The sequence below is a fragment of the Galleria mellonella genome, unplaced genomic scaffold, assembly GCF_026898425.1.
Source record: "Galleria mellonella isolate WM207_F2 unplaced genomic scaffold, CSIRO_AGI_GalMel_v1 utg28, whole genome shotgun sequence".
In the NCBI taxonomy this organism is placed as follows: domain Eukaryota; kingdom Metazoa; phylum Arthropoda; class Insecta; order Lepidoptera; family Pyralidae; genus Galleria; species Galleria mellonella.
The window spans coordinates 2,454,795-2,474,605 of NW_026442064.1; the positions used below are offsets into that span (position 1 = coordinate 2,454,795).

General features: G+C 36.7%; 1 protein-coding gene across 1 annotated transcript in view; it reads left to right on the forward strand.

Moving 5' to 3' along the window:
• LOC113513456 (laminin subunit alpha) overlaps positions 1 to 19,811 on the forward strand; it is an 86,623-nt gene that overhangs the window by 27,477 nt on the left and 39,335 nt on the right. The window contains exons 10-28 of the mRNA XM_052895483.1: positions 695 to 832; positions 4,068 to 4,179; positions 5,413 to 5,588; positions 5,961 to 6,137; positions 6,245 to 6,367; positions 6,449 to 6,607; positions 7,243 to 7,496; positions 8,091 to 8,233; positions 9,652 to 9,790; positions 10,476 to 10,664; positions 11,535 to 11,879; positions 13,180 to 13,332; positions 13,846 to 14,020; positions 14,824 to 14,984; positions 15,249 to 15,408; positions 16,145 to 16,378; positions 16,751 to 16,913; positions 18,008 to 18,170; positions 19,575 to 19,697. Of these exons, the coding sequence (XP_052751443.1) occupies positions 695 to 832; positions 4,068 to 4,179; positions 5,413 to 5,588; positions 5,961 to 6,137; positions 6,245 to 6,367; positions 6,449 to 6,607; positions 7,243 to 7,496; positions 8,091 to 8,233; positions 9,652 to 9,790; positions 10,476 to 10,664; positions 11,535 to 11,879; positions 13,180 to 13,332; positions 13,846 to 14,020; positions 14,824 to 14,984; positions 15,249 to 15,408; positions 16,145 to 16,378; positions 16,751 to 16,913; positions 18,008 to 18,170; positions 19,575 to 19,697 (3,287 nt within the window). The remainder of the gene's footprint in view (positions 1 to 694; positions 833 to 4,067; positions 4,180 to 5,412; positions 5,589 to 5,960; positions 6,138 to 6,244; positions 6,368 to 6,448; positions 6,608 to 7,242; positions 7,497 to 8,090; positions 8,234 to 9,651; positions 9,791 to 10,475; positions 10,665 to 11,534; positions 11,880 to 13,179; positions 13,333 to 13,845; positions 14,021 to 14,823; positions 14,985 to 15,248; positions 15,409 to 16,144; positions 16,379 to 16,750; positions 16,914 to 18,007; positions 18,171 to 19,574; positions 19,698 to 19,811) is intronic.

Consider the following 19,811-nt stretch of genomic DNA (forward strand, 5'->3'; position numbering starts at 1 on the left):
AAAAGTTACTTATATTTACTTATAATTTGCTTATATTGATTCGGTGTATAAAAATGCACAAATCAGCAAATTAGCACGTGGTTATGCGATGATGGTATCATAGAAAAAAAACCTTTTTGGTATAAAAATTATTATTTTTGTATTATGTCAGCCGTTGACTATTAACTCCACAACATAGACCTTTCCTTTATTCATATCCAGTATTGCCAGTAGTTGCCACGCTTAGAAAAATATTAAGTATTTTTTTATTTTATATTATTTAAAAAAAAAATATTAAAAAATTTAAGTACTTTGATATTTTGATACAATTTGCAAGAATAGGTTGAGTATGGTATCATCTACTTCAATATAACGAAATATATATAATGAAAAATATTTGTAAGGATGTATGGATGGATATGGTAGGTGTCGTAAGAGGCGACTAAGGGAATGCGAGGGATTGGCAGCAGCGTCCCTCTTAAAACATCTCCAAAGCTTAACTGCGGTTACCAATCTGCCTGCCAAGCGTGGCAACTAGTGGCAAAACTCCCCAAGGGAGAGACTTTTCACACCAAAACTATTAGACGGATTTAAATTAAATTTTATAGACGGGTAGATTATATCTCAACTTAGCATACAGACTACTTCATTCACAGCTGATTCATGGAGCCGAAGCCGTTGGAAACAATTAGTATATTATAAAATACATTTACAGACTGCGAGTGCAATACTATTGGATCTGTATCTCAAGTGTGCGACAAGGACAGCGGCAACTGTACATGCAAGAGCAAATATAGCGGTCGCACTTGCAACCAATGCGAGGCTGGCTACTTCAACTATCCCACTTGTAAACGTAAGTAATTCTACTGCTACTAAGTACTAACACCACTAATGGGGGGGGGGGAAGGGATTGTTAATAATGGAGACTGAGAATCCCATTTTTTTTTTTTTTTTTTTTTTACAACACAGGGGGCAAACGAGCATGCGGCTCACCTGATGGTAAGTGACTACCGCCGCCCATGATCACCCACAACACCAGCGGCATTGCAGGTGTGCTGCCGGCCTTTTAAAAAGGAATATACTCTTTTCTTGAAGGTTATGTTGTCGTATCGGTTCGGAAATACTGCTGCTGGAAGTTGATTCCAAAGAATGGTTGTGCGTGGAAGAAAGTGCCTTGAAAAACGCACGGTGGAAGACCGCCACTCGTCCAGATGATTGGGATGAAACTTTAGTTTGTGGCGGGTTGTACGGTGGTGAAAATCAGCAGCAGGTATCAATCCGAACAATTCCTCAGAACACTCCCCATGATAAATTCGGTAGAAGATGCACAGAGACGCAACATCTCTGCGCAGTTTCAATGGGTCAAGTCGGACAGTAAGGCGTTGACTATCGATAATTCGAGCCGCCCGACTTTGAATGCGGTCTAACGGAAGGAGTTGGTACTGTGGCGCTCCTGCCCACAGGTGAGAACAGTATTCCATATGCGGCCTGACTTGGGCTTTATATAATTTCAGGCGGTGTTCTGGCATGAAATATCGTCTCACCCTATTGAGCACTCCTAACTTTTTAGAAGCTATCTTAGCCTTCTCCTCTAGATGACCGCAAAACTGGACGTCGCAAGATATATCAACGCCCAGAATTCCTAGACTTGACTTTTTATCAAGGGAAGTGCCCTGAAAGTGAGGAGATACGACAAACGGCGTCTTTTTTGCGGTAAACGCGCAGACTTGTGTCTTTTTGGGGTTAAATTGGACAAGATTTTGTTCACCCCAGATCGAAACTTGATGGAGTGAAGTTTCGATTTCAGACACAAGTCTATTCCGGCACTCATCGGTATGTGCCCGCGAGATCTTTGCATGACCGGTATATAATGTATCTCCTGTACTGTCGTCCGCATAGCAATGAATATTACTTATCTGTAACATATCATTGATATGCAGAAGAAACAGAGTCGGAGATAGTACACAGCCTTGCGGGACACCAGCATTCAAAGGTTTTAAATCAGAGCATGCACCGTCGACTACGACCTTAATGCTACGTTCCTTGAGAAAACTGGCGACCCAAATGCACAGTCTCGCAGGCAACCCAAATGAAGGTAGCTTTGAAAGCAGCGCTCTATGCCACACCCGATCAAAGGCCTTCGCAATATCCAAACTAACTGCTAAGGCCTCTCCCTTACTCTCGATTGCCACTGCCCATCGGTGTGTTAAGTAAGCTAAAAGATCACCGGCCGAACGTCCCTGTCGAAAGCCGTACTGGCGATCACAGATCAGCCGGTGCTCTTCTAGGTACCGGAGCAGTTGACGGTTAATGATGGATTCCATAACCTTCGAGAATAAGGAAGTGATAGCTATGGGCCTATAGTTAGCTGGATCTGAGCGATCTCCCTTTTTAGGGATCGGATGCACCAGAGCAGTCTTCCAAAATTTTGGGACTATGCCCGATGAGTAGCTAAGCCGAAAAAGACGCGTAAGAACCGGAGCCAACTCTGGTGCGCACGTCCTAAGCACAATTGGAGGAATACCATCAGGCCCACTCGACTTATGGATTTCGAGGGAGAAAAGTGCTCTACGCACTGAGCTATGCGTGAATTTAATGTCAGGCATAGAGCTCCTACAACACGTGATGGTCGGTGGTGGTTTCTCCCCGTCATCCAATGTCGAGTTTGACGCAAAGATGGATCCAAGAAGATCGGCCTTTTCTTTAGCGTTCTGGGCCAACGAGTCATCCTCCCTGCGCAAAGGTGGAAAAGATGACTTACAGAAATTCCCTTGTGCAGCTTTGGCAAGAGACCAGAAAGCTCGAGTCCCAGAGGGCAAACTAGCCAATCTCTTGCCAATTCTACTAATATGCTCTGACTTCGCTGTGGCTATAACTCTTTTGAAGGACCTAGAGGCAGAGTTATACTTCTTTTTAAGAGCACTGGTGTTAGGATCTCGCGACGCCACACCTTTAGCCCAGGTTAGGAAGTTGCTAGTAATATACCTAACCAGGTCGACCTCCTCGCAGTTCCCTCTGGAAACTATCATGGTTAATTTCCGATGAATTCATCGTGATGGGCTAACTGGCCTGTTTTCATTCTCATCTATCACCCTTCACTGGTGCTCCGCCAGCGTATCCCGTTAGCGCAGGCGGGGTTACCATACCATTTTCACCCATAAAAAAAAAACACCACTAATGGTGGGAGAAGGAATTGTTAGTAAATGAGAACTAGCAAATCCATTGCTAGCAATATACCCCAATAGTTCGACCTCCTAAAGGTTCCTTCTGGAAACCACCGTGGTAAATTTTTGTTGAATTCATGTTCATAGGCGACGATTACCACTTTATATATATATATATATATATATATATATGTATATATATATATATGTATATATATATATACATACGTATATATATATATATACATACGTATATATATATATATATATATATATATATAAAATATTTTCACCCATCAAAAAAAGACACCACGACCATTACCATATTTCTCATGGACAGACATCACCTACTTACAATTTTAATAAATTAGTAATTTTATTAATTACTTTGATAAATGATATTTCAATATAGGTTTTTGTATTTTATGCACGTAAAAATTTCTATTTTACTGTTTTACCTACTCACTTCTATCTGTTCTCCTCTAACCAAAGGTTGTCTGTAAGAAATTGCACTAGCAACAAGACCGCCTTTTGTTACTTTAAGTACTATATATTTTAATCTGTACTTTATGCTATCATATTTCATTTGAACTTTCTAATTGTCATTTTATATTTTTATGCTTCTGGTGTACTATTACCAGATATAAACTGAAGACAATGGCTGTATAGGCTTAATCTTTTTGCCTTTCCTATCTATAAAGGAAAACAAAACCAAAAAAGAAATTTTTTCTAGTACAATAAAGAGTTAAATAAATAAGATACATTAACTTGACACCGATATGTCTATAAAATACCTCATATTTTAATGTGTCAGTCTAAAGTCCAATTTATATAAAATCGCTTACAGTTTCAAAAACTTACACAGTTCATATAAATCTATGTCACACGAGTAGTACATAATGCTGAGTACGCTTTATTACATAGATTGTAACTGCGACATCAGCGGTACGGAGCCCAGCATCTGCGACGACATTACCGGACAGTGCATATGCAAAACCGGATTTGGAGGAGCGCGATGCGACCAATGTATCGCTGGGTATGTATTCTTTATGATTTCCAACTTTATATTAATATATAATATAAAAACTTATTATTAATTTACATACATACATATCTATCTGTTACGCCTGTCTTCCATTAGCATACGCAGAAACGATGGAACTCTAAATGCTTCGATTCAAACAGGCCTCTTTCGCTTCCAAATTCATTATCAATTTAATTGTAGTTAAATAAGACGATATGTCAGTTAGTCTTGGGGAAACTTAATTCAAAATTCATGTACGTGGGCACTTCTATCCCATTAGGTTTCTGCCATACCACTGCGTGCCAGTTTATGGCAATAGACTAGCTTGTAATGTAATAAGCGTAGAATGTTCATTCGCCACAACGCCCAAATTTCTCTGTCTGTCCCATTAGAGATTAATGTTATAATCATGACTGCATTTATTTTATCTTGTAAAGATTTAACCGTGACTAAATTTGTAATCGTTGCCGAAACCCTGCCTAATACAAATATACTATTAAATATTTTTATTTCTTGTTTAATTCCAGTAACATTACTATATGTGTGACTGCCTACACTCGAAATTTGACGACTAATATTACTACCGGAAGTTTCACAAACTTCCATAGCATAGTGTCTACCGTTCGGCACTGAAACTGCAAAAACGAACGGTTAACACTAGGTTTCAGGTAGCGATCTAATAATTTGCCTAAAGATACCTCTTTTAAACGTGAAACAAGTGTCACAAAACGTGTGCGAACGGAATGGCGGTCAGAGACGGATGGCTAATATAGAAAGTTGTGAAAGTGCTGGTAGTAATAGTGGTGGTGAATCTTCGAGTGCTAGCAGTCACACATGTATCAATGGTAGCGAAATTAAACAATATAACTCTAATAAAATAACCAATGATATGAACTTCCGCATGATAAAACTTAATTCAGTAAATATCTATGATTAGATACTTGGCAATATACTAATTACGAATTGATATAGAAATATTATTAAAATATGAAACTCAAATACACTGAAATATTTCGAAGCCGGAGAAATTTAAAGCTGTACGCCATGCTAGGACCAGTGCTCTTATTATTCGAATTCTATTCAATAATATGTAGTAATAAGTATATTGATTTGGTAATTTATATATGTATTCAGAAAAATCTATTAAATTGAGCACAATCTCTGCCAGTTTGGAATTAGATGAGCCTGTATAAAATTTCCAGAAACCATTGTTATGATATCCTAAAGTATCATGTTATTTTAAAGCTACTACATGGAGGTGCGAGGTCGTGAAAGGCAGTGCGTACCGTGTAACTGCTCCCCCACTGGATCTACATCGACGAGCTGCTCAGCTGACGGAAAGTGTAACTGCCTCATTAACTTTGGCGGGAAACAATGCGACCAATGCTCCCCCGGCTACTACAAATTTCCTGATTGCCTGTGTAAGTAGACGCAACAGAATATAATATATCAATGCTTCTCGTTTAATTGAAGCATTTATAGCTTTTTTAATATATACATTTGTACACATATGTTTTATAATGTGATACATAGTAGTTGAAAATACATTAAACCAGAGTTAACTTTTAGACCTATTCACCAGTCAAACACCAAAAAAAGTTTATTGGCACATGTACTCAAAGTTACAAAAGAGCGGAAAAAGCACTAACAAAGTCTAAATCTATAAAATAGTTTAAAACAATAACTTAAGCTTGAGCTTTGAGCTTAACGTCTATGATACTTGATTTACAATATAGATTTAATAGAAACATTTTATTGTTTACCTAACCGGATATTATTCGTCTATTTGGTAGCATGCAACTGTGATTTGTCCGGTTCATTGGGATCGACATGCGACGACAATGGCTTATGTCACTGCAAACCAAACTTCGACGGAAATAAGTGTGACCGATGCAAACCACAGTTCTATAATTACCCAGCCTGTGAAGAGTGCAATTGCGATCCGAGAGGTGTGGTAGCTTCATTCGCTGGTAAGTTTAAAATCTCTTAAAATTTATAGTGAAATATGTGGGTCCCAATAACAGACCCTGTGGTACACCAAAGTTATTATCTTAACTTTTTATGTAACAATCTACAGGTTGTGGATCAGTGCCTGAAGGAGAACTCTGTTTATGCAAAGATAGAGTTCAAGGCCGTATATGTAATGACTGTATGCCGCTGTTTTGGAATCTCCAAGATTACAACCCCATCGGATGCGAAAGTATGATCTTATTTAAATTATCAAGCAAATTTAATGTACAATTTAAATATAAGAAACTATATTAAAGTATTTATGTTATAGAATGTAATTGCAATATCTCCGGCACACTTGGAGGACTTGGAGTCTGCGATACTCGCAGTGGACAATGTACATGCAAGATGCACGTCGGCGAAAGACAATGCGACCAGTGTCAGAACGGTTTCTACCAACTTGAATCGAACAATGTATTCGGATGCACTGGTATGTACTTATCTTTTTCTTAGTAATTCTATAAAACTTAAATTAGGGAATCTTTTTAAAAATTGCTGCTGATTTTCACCACCGTACAACCCGCCACAAACTAAAGTTTCATCCCAATCATCTGGACGAGCGGCGGTCTTCCACCGTGCGTTTCTCAAGGCACTTTCTTCCACGCACCACCATTCTTTGGAATCAACTTCCAGCAGCAGTATTTCCGAACCGATACGACAACATAACCTTCAAGAAAAGAGTATATTCCTTTTTAAAAGGCCGGCAGCACACCTGCAATGCCTCTGGTGTTGTGGGTGATCATGGGCGGCGGTAGTCACTTACCATCAAGTGAGCCGCATGCTCGTTTGCCCCCTGTGTTGTAAAAAAAATCTCATTTTTGATGATAAATTCTGAAATATAAAATAAAAATTGAATGGAGTCGATAGTAAAAATCATACCTATATGTTTGAATCCTTTGCTTGTGTAACTGTCAAATATAAATAGTGATGTTTTTTTGGCTGTTTACTAGAAACTGGTAATAAATAGTTTGTGCAAGCATTGACATATTTTAGTCGAAACATCTAGGGCCAGATAAACTTTTATCATTACGGTCAAACCATTATAAAATTTTGTTATAATTCCAGAATGTGACTGTGATGTCGGTGGTTCCATAGACAATAACTGCGACAAGATAACAGGCCAGTGCCACTGTCACTCACGCGTCGAGGGTCGCAGATGTGACCGACCCATCCAAGCCCATTACTTCCCTACTCTCCACCAATTTCAGTATGAAGTAGAAGAGGGTCTGACGCCATCAGGACCAGTTAGATACAGAAGTAATGAGGAAGTGTTCCCTGGATACTCATGGAAGGGTTATGTGGTATTCACTTTACTACAGGTTGGTTTACTGTTAATATATGTCAGATTAATAACTAAAAACACACTACACTTAATTTTAATTTGCATTTTTCTCTGTAATGGCTATTCGATTATATTATACTACTAAGATTTAACTCTAGTTTTAATATAACATCTGCAAAATGTATTTTATTCAAGCAAATAAATTAATACTAATTCTACTGTGATAGTTATCTACGATATAAATGTTTACATTGTGAGTTATTTTTTTTTACAAAAAAATTTTCAAACTTCTCTAAAAGAGCATAAGAAATATTATATTATAAATATTTTTGACAATTAATTAGATTGTCACGTATTGATCTAACAAGGTCAATAATGTTTCATTTCAATAATTCTCTGTCATCACGTTCGACATTTATTTGTGTCGAATATTTGATATCTTTAGACTCCCAAAGAAGACTGAAATAGGCACATGTCTCTTAGATTAAACACAAAGTTTATTTGGGAGAAATCCCATTAATCAGTAATATAAAGCTACCACTGTACTGTATTTTCTTTTTTTAAAAAACTCTGTAACTCACAATTTAATATTTAACTCTTGTAGAGTGTTCACAATTTCATTTCTTTTCAGAACGAGGTAATAAATGTCGTGCATATATTGTCGAAGTCATCACTGTATCGCATGGTGCTAAAATACGCGAACCCACTCCAAGACCCGGTCGTCGCAACCATCATCATCACGCCGGAGAGCGTCGTGGATATTACACAGCAGAAGTGAGTATCGTAAGAGAAAAAAAAAATAGAAAAAAAAACATTTTTAGACCAAAGAAAACTCACTCATAAATCCACGCAGACAAAGTTTGGATTTGTAAATTCTAGTGTGTGTTGTCGCAAAATCTATTATATATTTAACATTACCAAGACCTAGTTAGGTATCTTATCAAGCAATACTATGTTTATTTGAAACCCAGAGAATAATAATAAAATTGATTTAAACCTTTTAATCAGCCCTCAATCCTAATAATGACTGTAGAATCTTGCACACGCCCTTTCCTTCATCATTTGCAAAAATAAGCACCTTGTGACCTTCAATCATTGGCGGAATTTGGTTGTTGTCAGTATGTATATTTTTTGAAAAGCTTTGTTTGTCTTTAGTTAAAGAATTATTTTGAGTTTTTACTTCTGTTTTATCTCTTTCACTTTGTTTCAGTATGTTACTGTTTATTTTCGCATCACTATCGTCTTGACTTTGATCTCTTTCATTGTGGATGTTAATTGCAGCTTCATTAAGTTTTACAGGTAGTTTATTTACTTTTGGTGTACTGTTTGTTATATTTTTCCTACTTATACGTGTCGGAGTAAAGTTGCTATCATTATTGAAGTAAGTAAGAGAGTTCGAAGTACGGCAGTTGCTGCAAATATTCGCTGCTGGATTAAACTTAATATGTTTTAAAGCTTTAATCGTTATATCATTTTGTAGTAATTTTTTTGAAAGTTTGCTATTTTCCAATAAAAGATTTTCGATTTCAGCGTGTGCTATGACTAAGTTCCTTTCCACTGTATTCAATTTGTCCTTTAGTTCATTAATTTCAATATTATTTTCTAAGGTCATACTTGGTAAGCTTTTCATGGAACTATCCATTAACATAGAATTATAATGACTGCTGCTTTGATTTAAACTGTGGGATATGTCCAATAAAGAAGTTTCTGAGTTACATCGTGGTCTACGTAGAGTTACATTGTCATTTTTACTAATGTTAGCCATTTTTGATAGTCCTATTTTTGCATTAACATGACTATGTTGAGTATTTGATAAACAGTTTTTACATTTCCATGTTTCTTTATTCTGTTTTGTCATTAAGTAATATTTTTTTTGTAGTAATATTCGTATCGATTAAATTTAACATACTTTTGCAAAGTGAACATTTTATAAATAAATTTTCTTGAATGATTTCTTCATCGGTATACATTTTTAGAGCTTCTTATCAATGCCCTCACTTTTCGCAATCACTTTAAACTTTAAATATACAAAAATAATATACTGTATTTGAGTTTCGAACTAGCGATTATTTAATAAGTAGTGAACACTGTAGCCATAAAAAAAGAAAATATGTAAATTCCTTTTCATTATTGAATGCTAATAAAGTACTGATATATATATATATATATATATATATTCCTTTGTATTTCAGATTCAGCGTGTTGCTAAAACCTACTACCCAGCCCCAGTTTGTGACCGTCTCTGGTGAAAAAGGCTTAGCTCCAGCACCTTTCATTATGAACCCCGGCAACTGGACGGTTACAATTAAGACCACTAAGGAAGTTATGATTGTGAGTAAACTTTTTTTTATACAACTTAGAATGGCAAACAAGCTGACGGCCCACCTGATGGAAAGTGGTAACCGTCGCCTATAGACATGAGCAGTACAACGAACATAATAGAGTATACTGTTTTACCCATGATACCCCCCATGCGTTGCCATTCCTGAGCACTCAGGTGTTATTCCTCTGTACCTAGTAAAGTCACGCCATATCCCACCCTTCAAACCGAAACACAGTCATGCAGACACAACTGCTTCACGGTTGAAACACGAATTGGACAGAGGTACCCAAGCAATCGACTTTTGTACAAAGTCTCCCTCTGGTAAACTGTAATATATCAGACGATAGACTTGTTTCTGAATATGTTTACTTCGCTCCATTATGATAAAATACGTTAGATGCTTCGTCTCATTTTTAAATAACTTTTAAATTAACTAAATAGTGATAAAACTACAGCTAAAGTAACATGGGATTGAATTGTAACCTTCCAATAGTCATGTAGCATTTTACCAAGTTATATTATATTTATGAAATATTTAAAAAAAATCTGTATTAATCTGCACTTTGTAACAGGATTTCTCATCTGTTTGTAACGACATATATTCATCGAGCCTGAGGGTCATCTATATTAAGGACTACAATTAAAAAATAATAAAAAAAAATATTTAATAGTAATAATTATATCAAATTCCAGGACTACTTCGTATTAGTACCAGAAGCCTACTACGAGGCCACTGTCCTCACCAAGCTGGTGGACAAACCATGCGTCATCGATGATAAGGAGTTGTGCCGTCATTACGTCTACCCAAGCGTGGCTGGACGGCCAACGGCAGACATCAACACTCTGGCTACCAGCGTCTCGGCATTTATTGAGGGAGACCAGGTAGGTAGAACAATGATCTGTATACTTAGGTACTCCCAGAGAATTTATATTATTTGCTACTTAAATACATATTTTAGAAATTTGCTCATAAGTAGCGGTGACGGTCGTAACAGTCTCTATAATAAATCAACAATTACATGAAATGTGAGAGAGAAGAGATACATAAAAGAATATCATTGATAATTAACTGCATAATTCTATAATCGATTTAGTATGAAATTTTATTCTATCTCAAGTACCTTAAGCATAGTCCTCAAAATGATGATTTTTAAAGTCATCATTCATCATCTGGAATTCTACTTGATAACTATTAAATTTCTTGAATTAGATATATAGATAGATAATTCATTTGCATTACTTACAGTACAGAAATAACAATACAGACATACTCAGTAAAATGAGATAAAAGAATAATAAACAAAAAAAAATGCAACAAAAAAAACAAAAAGCGAAATATATAAAACAACAATTATTAAATTATGAATTATATTCCTCCAATATTATGTATATAAATATAATAATGAGTAGGGATAATATTTATATTATTATATGTATCACATCTCCCATATTTAGAACTAACAGAATTTTTCATCGTGCCTCCCACCAAATTGTTTATAATTACTCCTCTCCATCCAAAGGTTGCCTGGAAGAGATCGCTCTTAGCGACAAGGTCGCCCATTGTTTTCTCAATGTATGATTATTTTTTGTAATTATTTATATTTATAATAAGTTTACTCTTTTGTAATCTTGTTTTAATCTTTTGGAGGAAACAATAAAGAATATCTATCTATCTATCTATTACGAAACATTTTGGTTTTCCTATATAATATTTTAAACATATTTACTTGAACATAATATCTTTATTTGCAGCAATTAAATGAACTCAACATTGGACCTAACACCGTACCATTACTGAATAACGACCAGAACGAACTACAGTACGACATAAAAATAGATCCGCCTGGTCGGTACTACATCCTGATAGAGTACATCACCCCAGCTGGCCCTGGCACCACTACGGACGGCCACGAGATGTTCAGTCCAAGGAACACAGCAACGATAAGGTTCCAGTCAGGCGATGGCCCGGAGTCATATGCGATCGTCAATCTAAACGATTGCCCTTACACGTCGCCATGTCGGCAGGTCGTTGTCAATGACCTCTCCATGATATCGGTATTCAACGTGACAGCTGCCAACAACGTCATCTATTTGGATGTAAGTCAACGTTTTCTGTGTAACAATTTATTCGTTTTAAAGTCCTCGACAACCTTTACCAGAGGGAGACTTTGTATAAAAGTCGATTGCTTGGGTACATCTGTCCCATTCGTTTTTCAACCGTGAAGCAGTTGTGTTTGCATGGCTGTGTTTCGGTTTGAAGGGTGGGATATGGCGTGAATTTACTGGGTACAGGGGAATAACACCTGAGTCCGCAGGAATGGGAACGCATGGGGGGGATCATGGGCGAAACAGTATACTCTGTTATGTCCATGGCACTGCTCATGTCTATAGGCGACGGTTACCACTTTCCATCAGGTGGGCCGTCAGCTTGTTTGCCATTCTAAGTTCTATAAAAAAAAAAAAATACCACTTTCCATCAGGTGGGCCGTCAGCTTGTTTGCAGTAAAAATATGATTAACATCATATTAGTCGGGAACTGTCTACTGCTAAACATAAACCTTCCCCATACGGACAGATTTGCCAGTAATGGCCACGCTTGGCAGACAACTTCTATCAATCTTTGATGAGATTTTTAAGAAGGACGCTGCTGCCTATCCTTCGACCATTAAATCCCTTTAATTGCCTCTTACGACATCCTCGGGAAAGGAAACTGTAGCCTTATCTTGCTGGGACCACAAGGCAAGAATTATCATATCGTAGATCAAAATTATCTTAGATAAGGAATATCTTTCCTTTCCTAGAATTTTGTAAAAGGCAATTGCGGAATTAAGACGTAATACACTAGTGCAAGAGAAAGAAAACTCAAAAGTAAACTTTATACCGAAGCTGTAAACCAACATGGTAATAGCGTAACAGGTATTGGCCATACCTGATATTAAAAAGTCATTTTACATGAAACTTGTATAAGTTTGTAGAGGTCATTGGCTCTCTATTCTGTTTTTTTTATGGGTGAAAATGGTATGGTAACCCCCCCCCCCTTCCTTCCGCCTGCGCTAACGGGACACGCTGGCGGAGCACCAGTGAAGGATGATAGATGAGAATGAAAACAGGCCAGTTAGCCCGTCATGATATATTCATCAGGAATTAACCATGATAGTTTCCAGGGAGAACCGCGAGGAGGTGGACCTGGTTGGGTATATTGCTAGCAATGGGATTCTCAGTCTCCATTACTAACAATCCCTTTTCCCCCTCTCTATTCTATTTGTCTACTCGTATAAGAGATATAATGTAATATAATGATACACATGTTTAATTTTCCATGTTCTCCATCAGCCTTAATACTGGTTTACGTACTCAATACTCAATTTATCGCTTTTTCATTAATTTCTCCAAATAGGGCGAGCGGGACACATTAGCAGGTATCAAGTCCATCATAGCTATACCGGAGTCAGAATGGCATTTGGACTACATTACTCCCCGGCCGTACTGTTTGCGGAGAAATGGACGCTGCGAACCAGCTGTCTTCTCGGCTGCAGTTGATTCTAAAAAGGTAAAATATTAACATAGCCAGGAATTTTTAGGACAATTTTTTCTACTTTTTAATCTGGTGAATAGCCCTATCTGCTAAGGCAGATAGGGCTATTCACCAGATTAAAAAGTCAACCTATTGATAAGTCAATAGGTTGAAAATCAGCACTGAATTCACATACGTACCACTCAGCTTCAGCTAAACTGGAAACCCTTTCGATATAGTTATAAACGATTTTATAATTCTCTTATATTTTGTAATTAGTATATAATTTGGTGAATTGTGCTAAATATATAATTCTTATTGTTGTATGTTTAGGCTTAAGAAAGTAAATTAAAGTTTCTTCCAAAATATGGTCTCAAACTGGTAACTTGATCAAAAGTGATAACAGAACCAGTATCTGGACTTCATTATTTCAATCGATTATTGTCCAAATTTGTGATTTGTGGATACCATAAAATAGTATTTCTTTTTCCCCTTTTTCTTTGATAGTGAAGTAATTAAACTAAAATTAACAATGCCATTCTGTATTAGGTGGAAATTGAATCAGGATCGGGCGGAGACGCTGTGACTCGTCCGCCTATCCTGGACAACTCAACTACAGTCGTCTACCTATCATCCGACACAGAACCAGTGACGGTGGAAACAAAAGTACCAGCGCCAAGCGATTACAAGTTCGTCGTGCATTATTATCAACCAGAAAATCCGCGTGAGTACTTTTACACCACTCAGAATTTTACAATGTTTCTGGTCTCCTGCTGATCATTTGTCAATGTCAGTCAAAAAGTCAATGACTTGAACGCAATTGTATTATTATTATCATCATCACATCAGCCTTTAAGTGTCCACTGCTGAACATAGGCCTTCCCCACAAGGGGAGCTTTACCAGTAGTTGCCACGCTTGGCAGGCGGGTTAGCAACCGCAATTAAGCTTTGGTGATATTTTAAGAGAGAAGCTGCTGCTCATCCTTCAATTATTTAGTTCCCTTAGTCGCCTCTTACGACGCGAAAAGAAAGAGGTGGCCCATTCTACGCCGGGACCACACGGCATTTATTTTAATACTACTCAAAAATATTCTTCACTCTGATGGTATACAAACATCACATACATTACAGTCATATGATCTTAAAACTGAGCAATATTTATTTTGAAGTGCACAATAGGTTCGTTGTCCAAATTTGCTAACAATAATTAATTGATAATAGTCACATATCTCAAAAAACTGACAAGAGATGGGAAAGAGAGGTTCTCCAGCAGCGACCCCGTACGGGCAAACGCAATTTAGGATGACCTCCCACTAGATGGAGTGGCATCAAATGTATTGCAGGAAGTCAATGAATGCAAGTGACTCAGGACCGTTCCTTGTAGCAGTCTGTGTGGGAGACTTATGTAGCAGCGGTGGAAAATGTTTTTTGTATTTAGAATGACAAACAAGCTAACGGCCCGCCCGATGATAAATGGTAATCATCGTCTATAAATATGTATTTAAAATGTTGATTTATTTTCCCCAGAGAGTAACATCAACGCTAAAGTGGTCATCGATGGTCAAACCTATGAGATGTTTCTTCCTGTAGAGCATTGCCCTTCAAACTCAGGGTGCAGGTCACTATTGCAGCTTCCTGATGACAGGAACCAGTTTCCTGTTAATGAGAACGTCACTATCACTTTTATGGTAAGACTTCTTTCTTTTCTTTTTTTCAATGGCAATTGGTCTCTATTTTACGACCATTTCTGCTAGCGTCAAGTATTTTATTTTAGTTTTTCGTTCTTCAGAATATGGCCAAGTTTAACGTTTCCCGCCTTTTTCGGCCATCATGTTATTCATTCAACGAATCACTATATTGACTAATAATAAAATTGTTTCGTAATTCTTTTTTTTTCTATAGATAATTTTTGCATACAACAACAGTGTATAAAAAATATACTTTAAATACAGGGCAACAATAGCAAAGGAGTTTGGCTGGATTACATACTAGTTGTGGCTGCACCGGACTTTGTAGAAGGAGCACTCAAAGAAATAAATATGGTGGACAACACACGGCAGTTTATTGAGAATTGTGCAGCTGACCACTATTACATCAGTTCCAATGAAACTGGTAAGATTTTACTACAGAGCTTTTGTTTACAACAAATATTTTTAAAATCTTTGGAAATATTATGCACAGCAAGAAAAATAAAGAGTCCTGTTAGCATGATACAAATTTTTCATGCATATATAGACAAATATGTAAATAAAGTCTTAAAACTATAGTCCATAAAATGGCAACGCTCAAACCATAGCGTCACAATGCATTGTATGATATGCTCTTTATACACGTATTATATACGACTTCATATTTTTAAAGCCAAAATAACCAATACAATAACTGAAATAAAAGGCATAATATTTTGGCTTTCTAGATTAGAGATTCCTAAACTTTTAAGATAACGGAACGCCCATCAAATGTCTTTTATTTTATGCAACCCCATATCAAACGATTACAGATCAAAAACACTGTAATTTAAAGAAGAACAGAAGCTTTCCTTAGAAATATTTTAAAAGTATAACACTTTATAGTTTCCTTTAACTTTTAATGTGAAGAATGAAATTGTTTCACCATATAAATAATTTCTCGGAAACCTGGTAACTTTTTTACGGAACCCACTTTAGGAATCACTGTTCTAGATAACACTTCCACTTTTCAATGGATGCATCTACAACTTTCACACTGACAATAAGAAATATGAAAAAAAAACCTTCATTTTCAACGTCATCATTAATATTTATTGATCATGGGTTCTCTCCTAATTCCTACAACAACATGAATATCAAACATAAACTATATGTGCCAGGTTTTTGCCGTGACGCCATGTTCTCGATCACCTCTGAGTACAACAGTGGAGCGCTGGCGTGCATGTGCAGTTTCACCGGCTCCACGGAGCTGGAGTGCAACACATTCGGCGGCCAGTGTCCGTGCAAGCCCAACGTCATTGGACGCTCGTGCAGCGCCTGCAGGACCGGATACTACGGCTTCCCCAACTGCAGGCCCTGCCATTGCTCCGACGCGGCCATTTGCGATGATGATGGTGAATAACGTTTTAAATTAGTATTTACTCTTTGTTGTATTATTTACTTTGTTGTATTATTTATTTTGTTGTATTATTTATTTTGTTGTGTTGTTTATTTTGCTGTATTATTTATTTTGTTGTATTTATATTTTTTTATTCAGGCCCATCCAAATTTATGTATTTTAAACGTGAAATTTTATTTGGTATATCTTAGCTCTTTAATAACTTAAATTGTTTCAAAATTCTGAGTGCATATACTATTATATTTACGATAAAAGACCTAGTCTAATTTTATCTTGATCAATTTGTATACGATTTATATATTGATATCTAGATCACACGAAGTCGCAGGAAAAGACGAGTTTTTAATGATTCCTATTCGTCCAACAGGCATGTGTATATGTCCGAAGAACGTACAGGGCGAGAAGTGCGACAGCTGCAAGCCGTTCACGTTCAACTTCGACATGCAGCGTGGCTGCGACGACTGCAACTGCAACCCACTTGGCGTTATTGCCAATCGGATGCAATGTCACAACGAGACTGGGAATTGCGAGTGAGTAATGCCGGATGTATTCCGGATTCGATAATATCAGGATGATTTTCAACAAATGCGATTTCTGTCTAATTTCAGCGAACTTTTTGGTTTCTAGTCTTCAAAAAAGTTATTTTGGAAGCATTAGCTTTTGCAGGAACTGCGAATTGAAATTGTTCACCGACACCCTGATAGAAAATAACCTATCAGCCCTTTTATAGTTTACCACTACCCAATCTTCTACATTTGCCCACATTTTGCTCCGCAAAAAAAAACTACTTCCATCGTCAACACACATGTATATGCCAAGATGTTTAAGAAAACTTACATTGTGGTCAATTCTGGGGCACCATTTCTCTAAGCCTATATTATTACCTAGCACCTGGGGACGATTTTGAGAAAAATACTAACATTACATTTTTTTTTAATGGGTGAAAATGGTATGGTAACCCCGCCTGCGCTAACGGGATACGCTGGCAGAGCACCATTGAAGGGTGATAGATGAGAATGAAAAAAAGCCAGTTAGCCCATCATAATGAATTCATCAGGAATTAACCATGACAGTTTCCAAGGAGAACCGCGAGAAGGTCGACCTGGTTAGGTATATTGCTAGCAATGGGATTCTCAGTCTCCATTGCTAACAATCTCTTTCCCCCCATATTACATATATTAGCATTATTCTCAAATTTAAATGATGAATTGATGTAAGTGTATGAGATGAAATCGATCATATTGTACACATTGCATTAAAATATATTATTACATGATTTCATGTAAAACTTGCATACTGTTATGTTTTTTCCCAGAAGTAGCCTTATATCTTTTTGTTTATATGCCTCTAAGTATGTTTAGAAAATGCATTTTTTAGAACAGGTCGCGACGTAGAACCTTCGCATATCGATTATTTTTTACAAGCAGTGTCTCTAAAGTCTGAGATAATGAGAGAAAATTCAATATGGTATTATAAATAACAAGTGAGAAATTTACTTTTTAAATACGTATTCCTATTGTTATTTCTTAAAAGGAAAAATTTGATACTTATCCCCGTTTATTGTTGTCTTCCAGCTTTTAAACTTTTTACCAAAAGTAGCATCCTTCTATTTTAAACCATACAGTTGCAAAGAGAACGTGATCGGTCGTGTATGCGACCATTGCGTGCCTGGCCACTACGCGTTCCCCGACTGCTTGCCGTGCTCGTGCGTCCGCGACGGGACTACCGACGACGTTTGCGACCAGAACACGGCGCAGTGCTACTGCAAGAAGCACGTTTACGGACAAGTAAGCTATTCTCAAATGACAGATAATAAAACGATAACCTCACTTGCGTTAACAGTATACGCTGGCAGAATAGAAAAATATTATATATATAAGGTGAGGATGATATCAGATCAGTTGACCCTTCAATTAGAACTATTTGACTATCATACATTCCATCATAGAAACTGTACGGAGGATATATTGTTAGTAATGGAGGCCTCCCTATTACCAATAATCCCCTCCCCCATTCGTACAGTTTATCTGTAATTAACAGGTGTTATCGTAATAATCCTTGATCTCTTCATATCTCATGTACCTACCGACGAGACAAATAAAGCAAAATAACATTAACCCCCTCCTCTTCTCATTTTCCCTCCATCCACTAAATGAAATACTTCAAGGGATTAATTGATCTAGTTTAGTTTACTAACAGCTGAAACCGTTGGATTTAAATATATTTTTTTTTTTACAACTTGGAATGACAAACAAGCTAACGGCCCACCTGATGGAAAGTGGTAACCGTCGCCTATAGATATGAGCAGTACCATGTACATAATAGAGTATACTGTTTCGCCCATGATACCCCCCATGCGTTGCCATTCCTGAGGACTCAGATGTTATTACTCTGTACCCAATAAATTCACGCCATATCCCACCCTTCAAACCGAAACACAGCCATGCAAACACACCTGCTTCACAGTAGAAACACGAATGGGACAGAGGTACCCAAGCAATCGACTTTTGTACAAAGTCTCCCTCTGGTAAATTTTACTCAGGGTTCTCTATATAACCAAGAAGGAAGTTTTCAAAGTTCCAATGAGAACAAAAGGTTAACGGTCTCCCAGAAAATGGTCCCCAAAAAGTTATGCCCAAAAATTTGAAAATTTCTAACGACATCTCACAGAAAATCTTTCTCAAAGGACTTAATGAGTTTTAATGGAGAACACATTGGATATTTTCTTTCCCATGCAAATGAAGTTTCTGGGCATAGTAAATAACACATTTTTATACCTATACTAGAATAGAATAGAATAAATATTTATTGTGAGTTGTACATTACAATTTTTCGTAAGATATTATTAACGTCTTAAAGGAAAACAACCTACCCATACATCGGGCATACAATACGATTAATTACATAACATTAATTATTTTACAATCATACAATGAAATCGTCAATAAAGTTGAAAATAAAATAAAGCACGTCAATCAACAGTCACAGACTAACTCATGGTCACCATTAGAATATATTAATGATCACCTTATATATTAATTAAATTATTTATAATGTCAATATAAAAAAAAAATGTCAAAGAGCAAAGAATTCATTCAAATTGTAAATAGCATTTACCAAGTAGCCATTTTTTTTTTTAATAATAATTTGAATTTAGTATTAGGCACTTATATGATAATTTTATTCTTTAGTCTTGTGACACCTGCAAAGAAGACTATTTCAATTTGCAAGAAGAAAATCCGGACGGCTGCACAAAGTGCTATTGCTTCGGAAAGACTACCAGGTGTACCAGCTCGTCGCTGTATTGGTTCGAGGTAAGAATTTTGTTCAAATAACTGTCTTATTTTTACTGGTATAGTAATATATATATATATATATATATATACATAGAGCTGGCTGGAAGAAGATGCATGAATTAGTTGCACCGA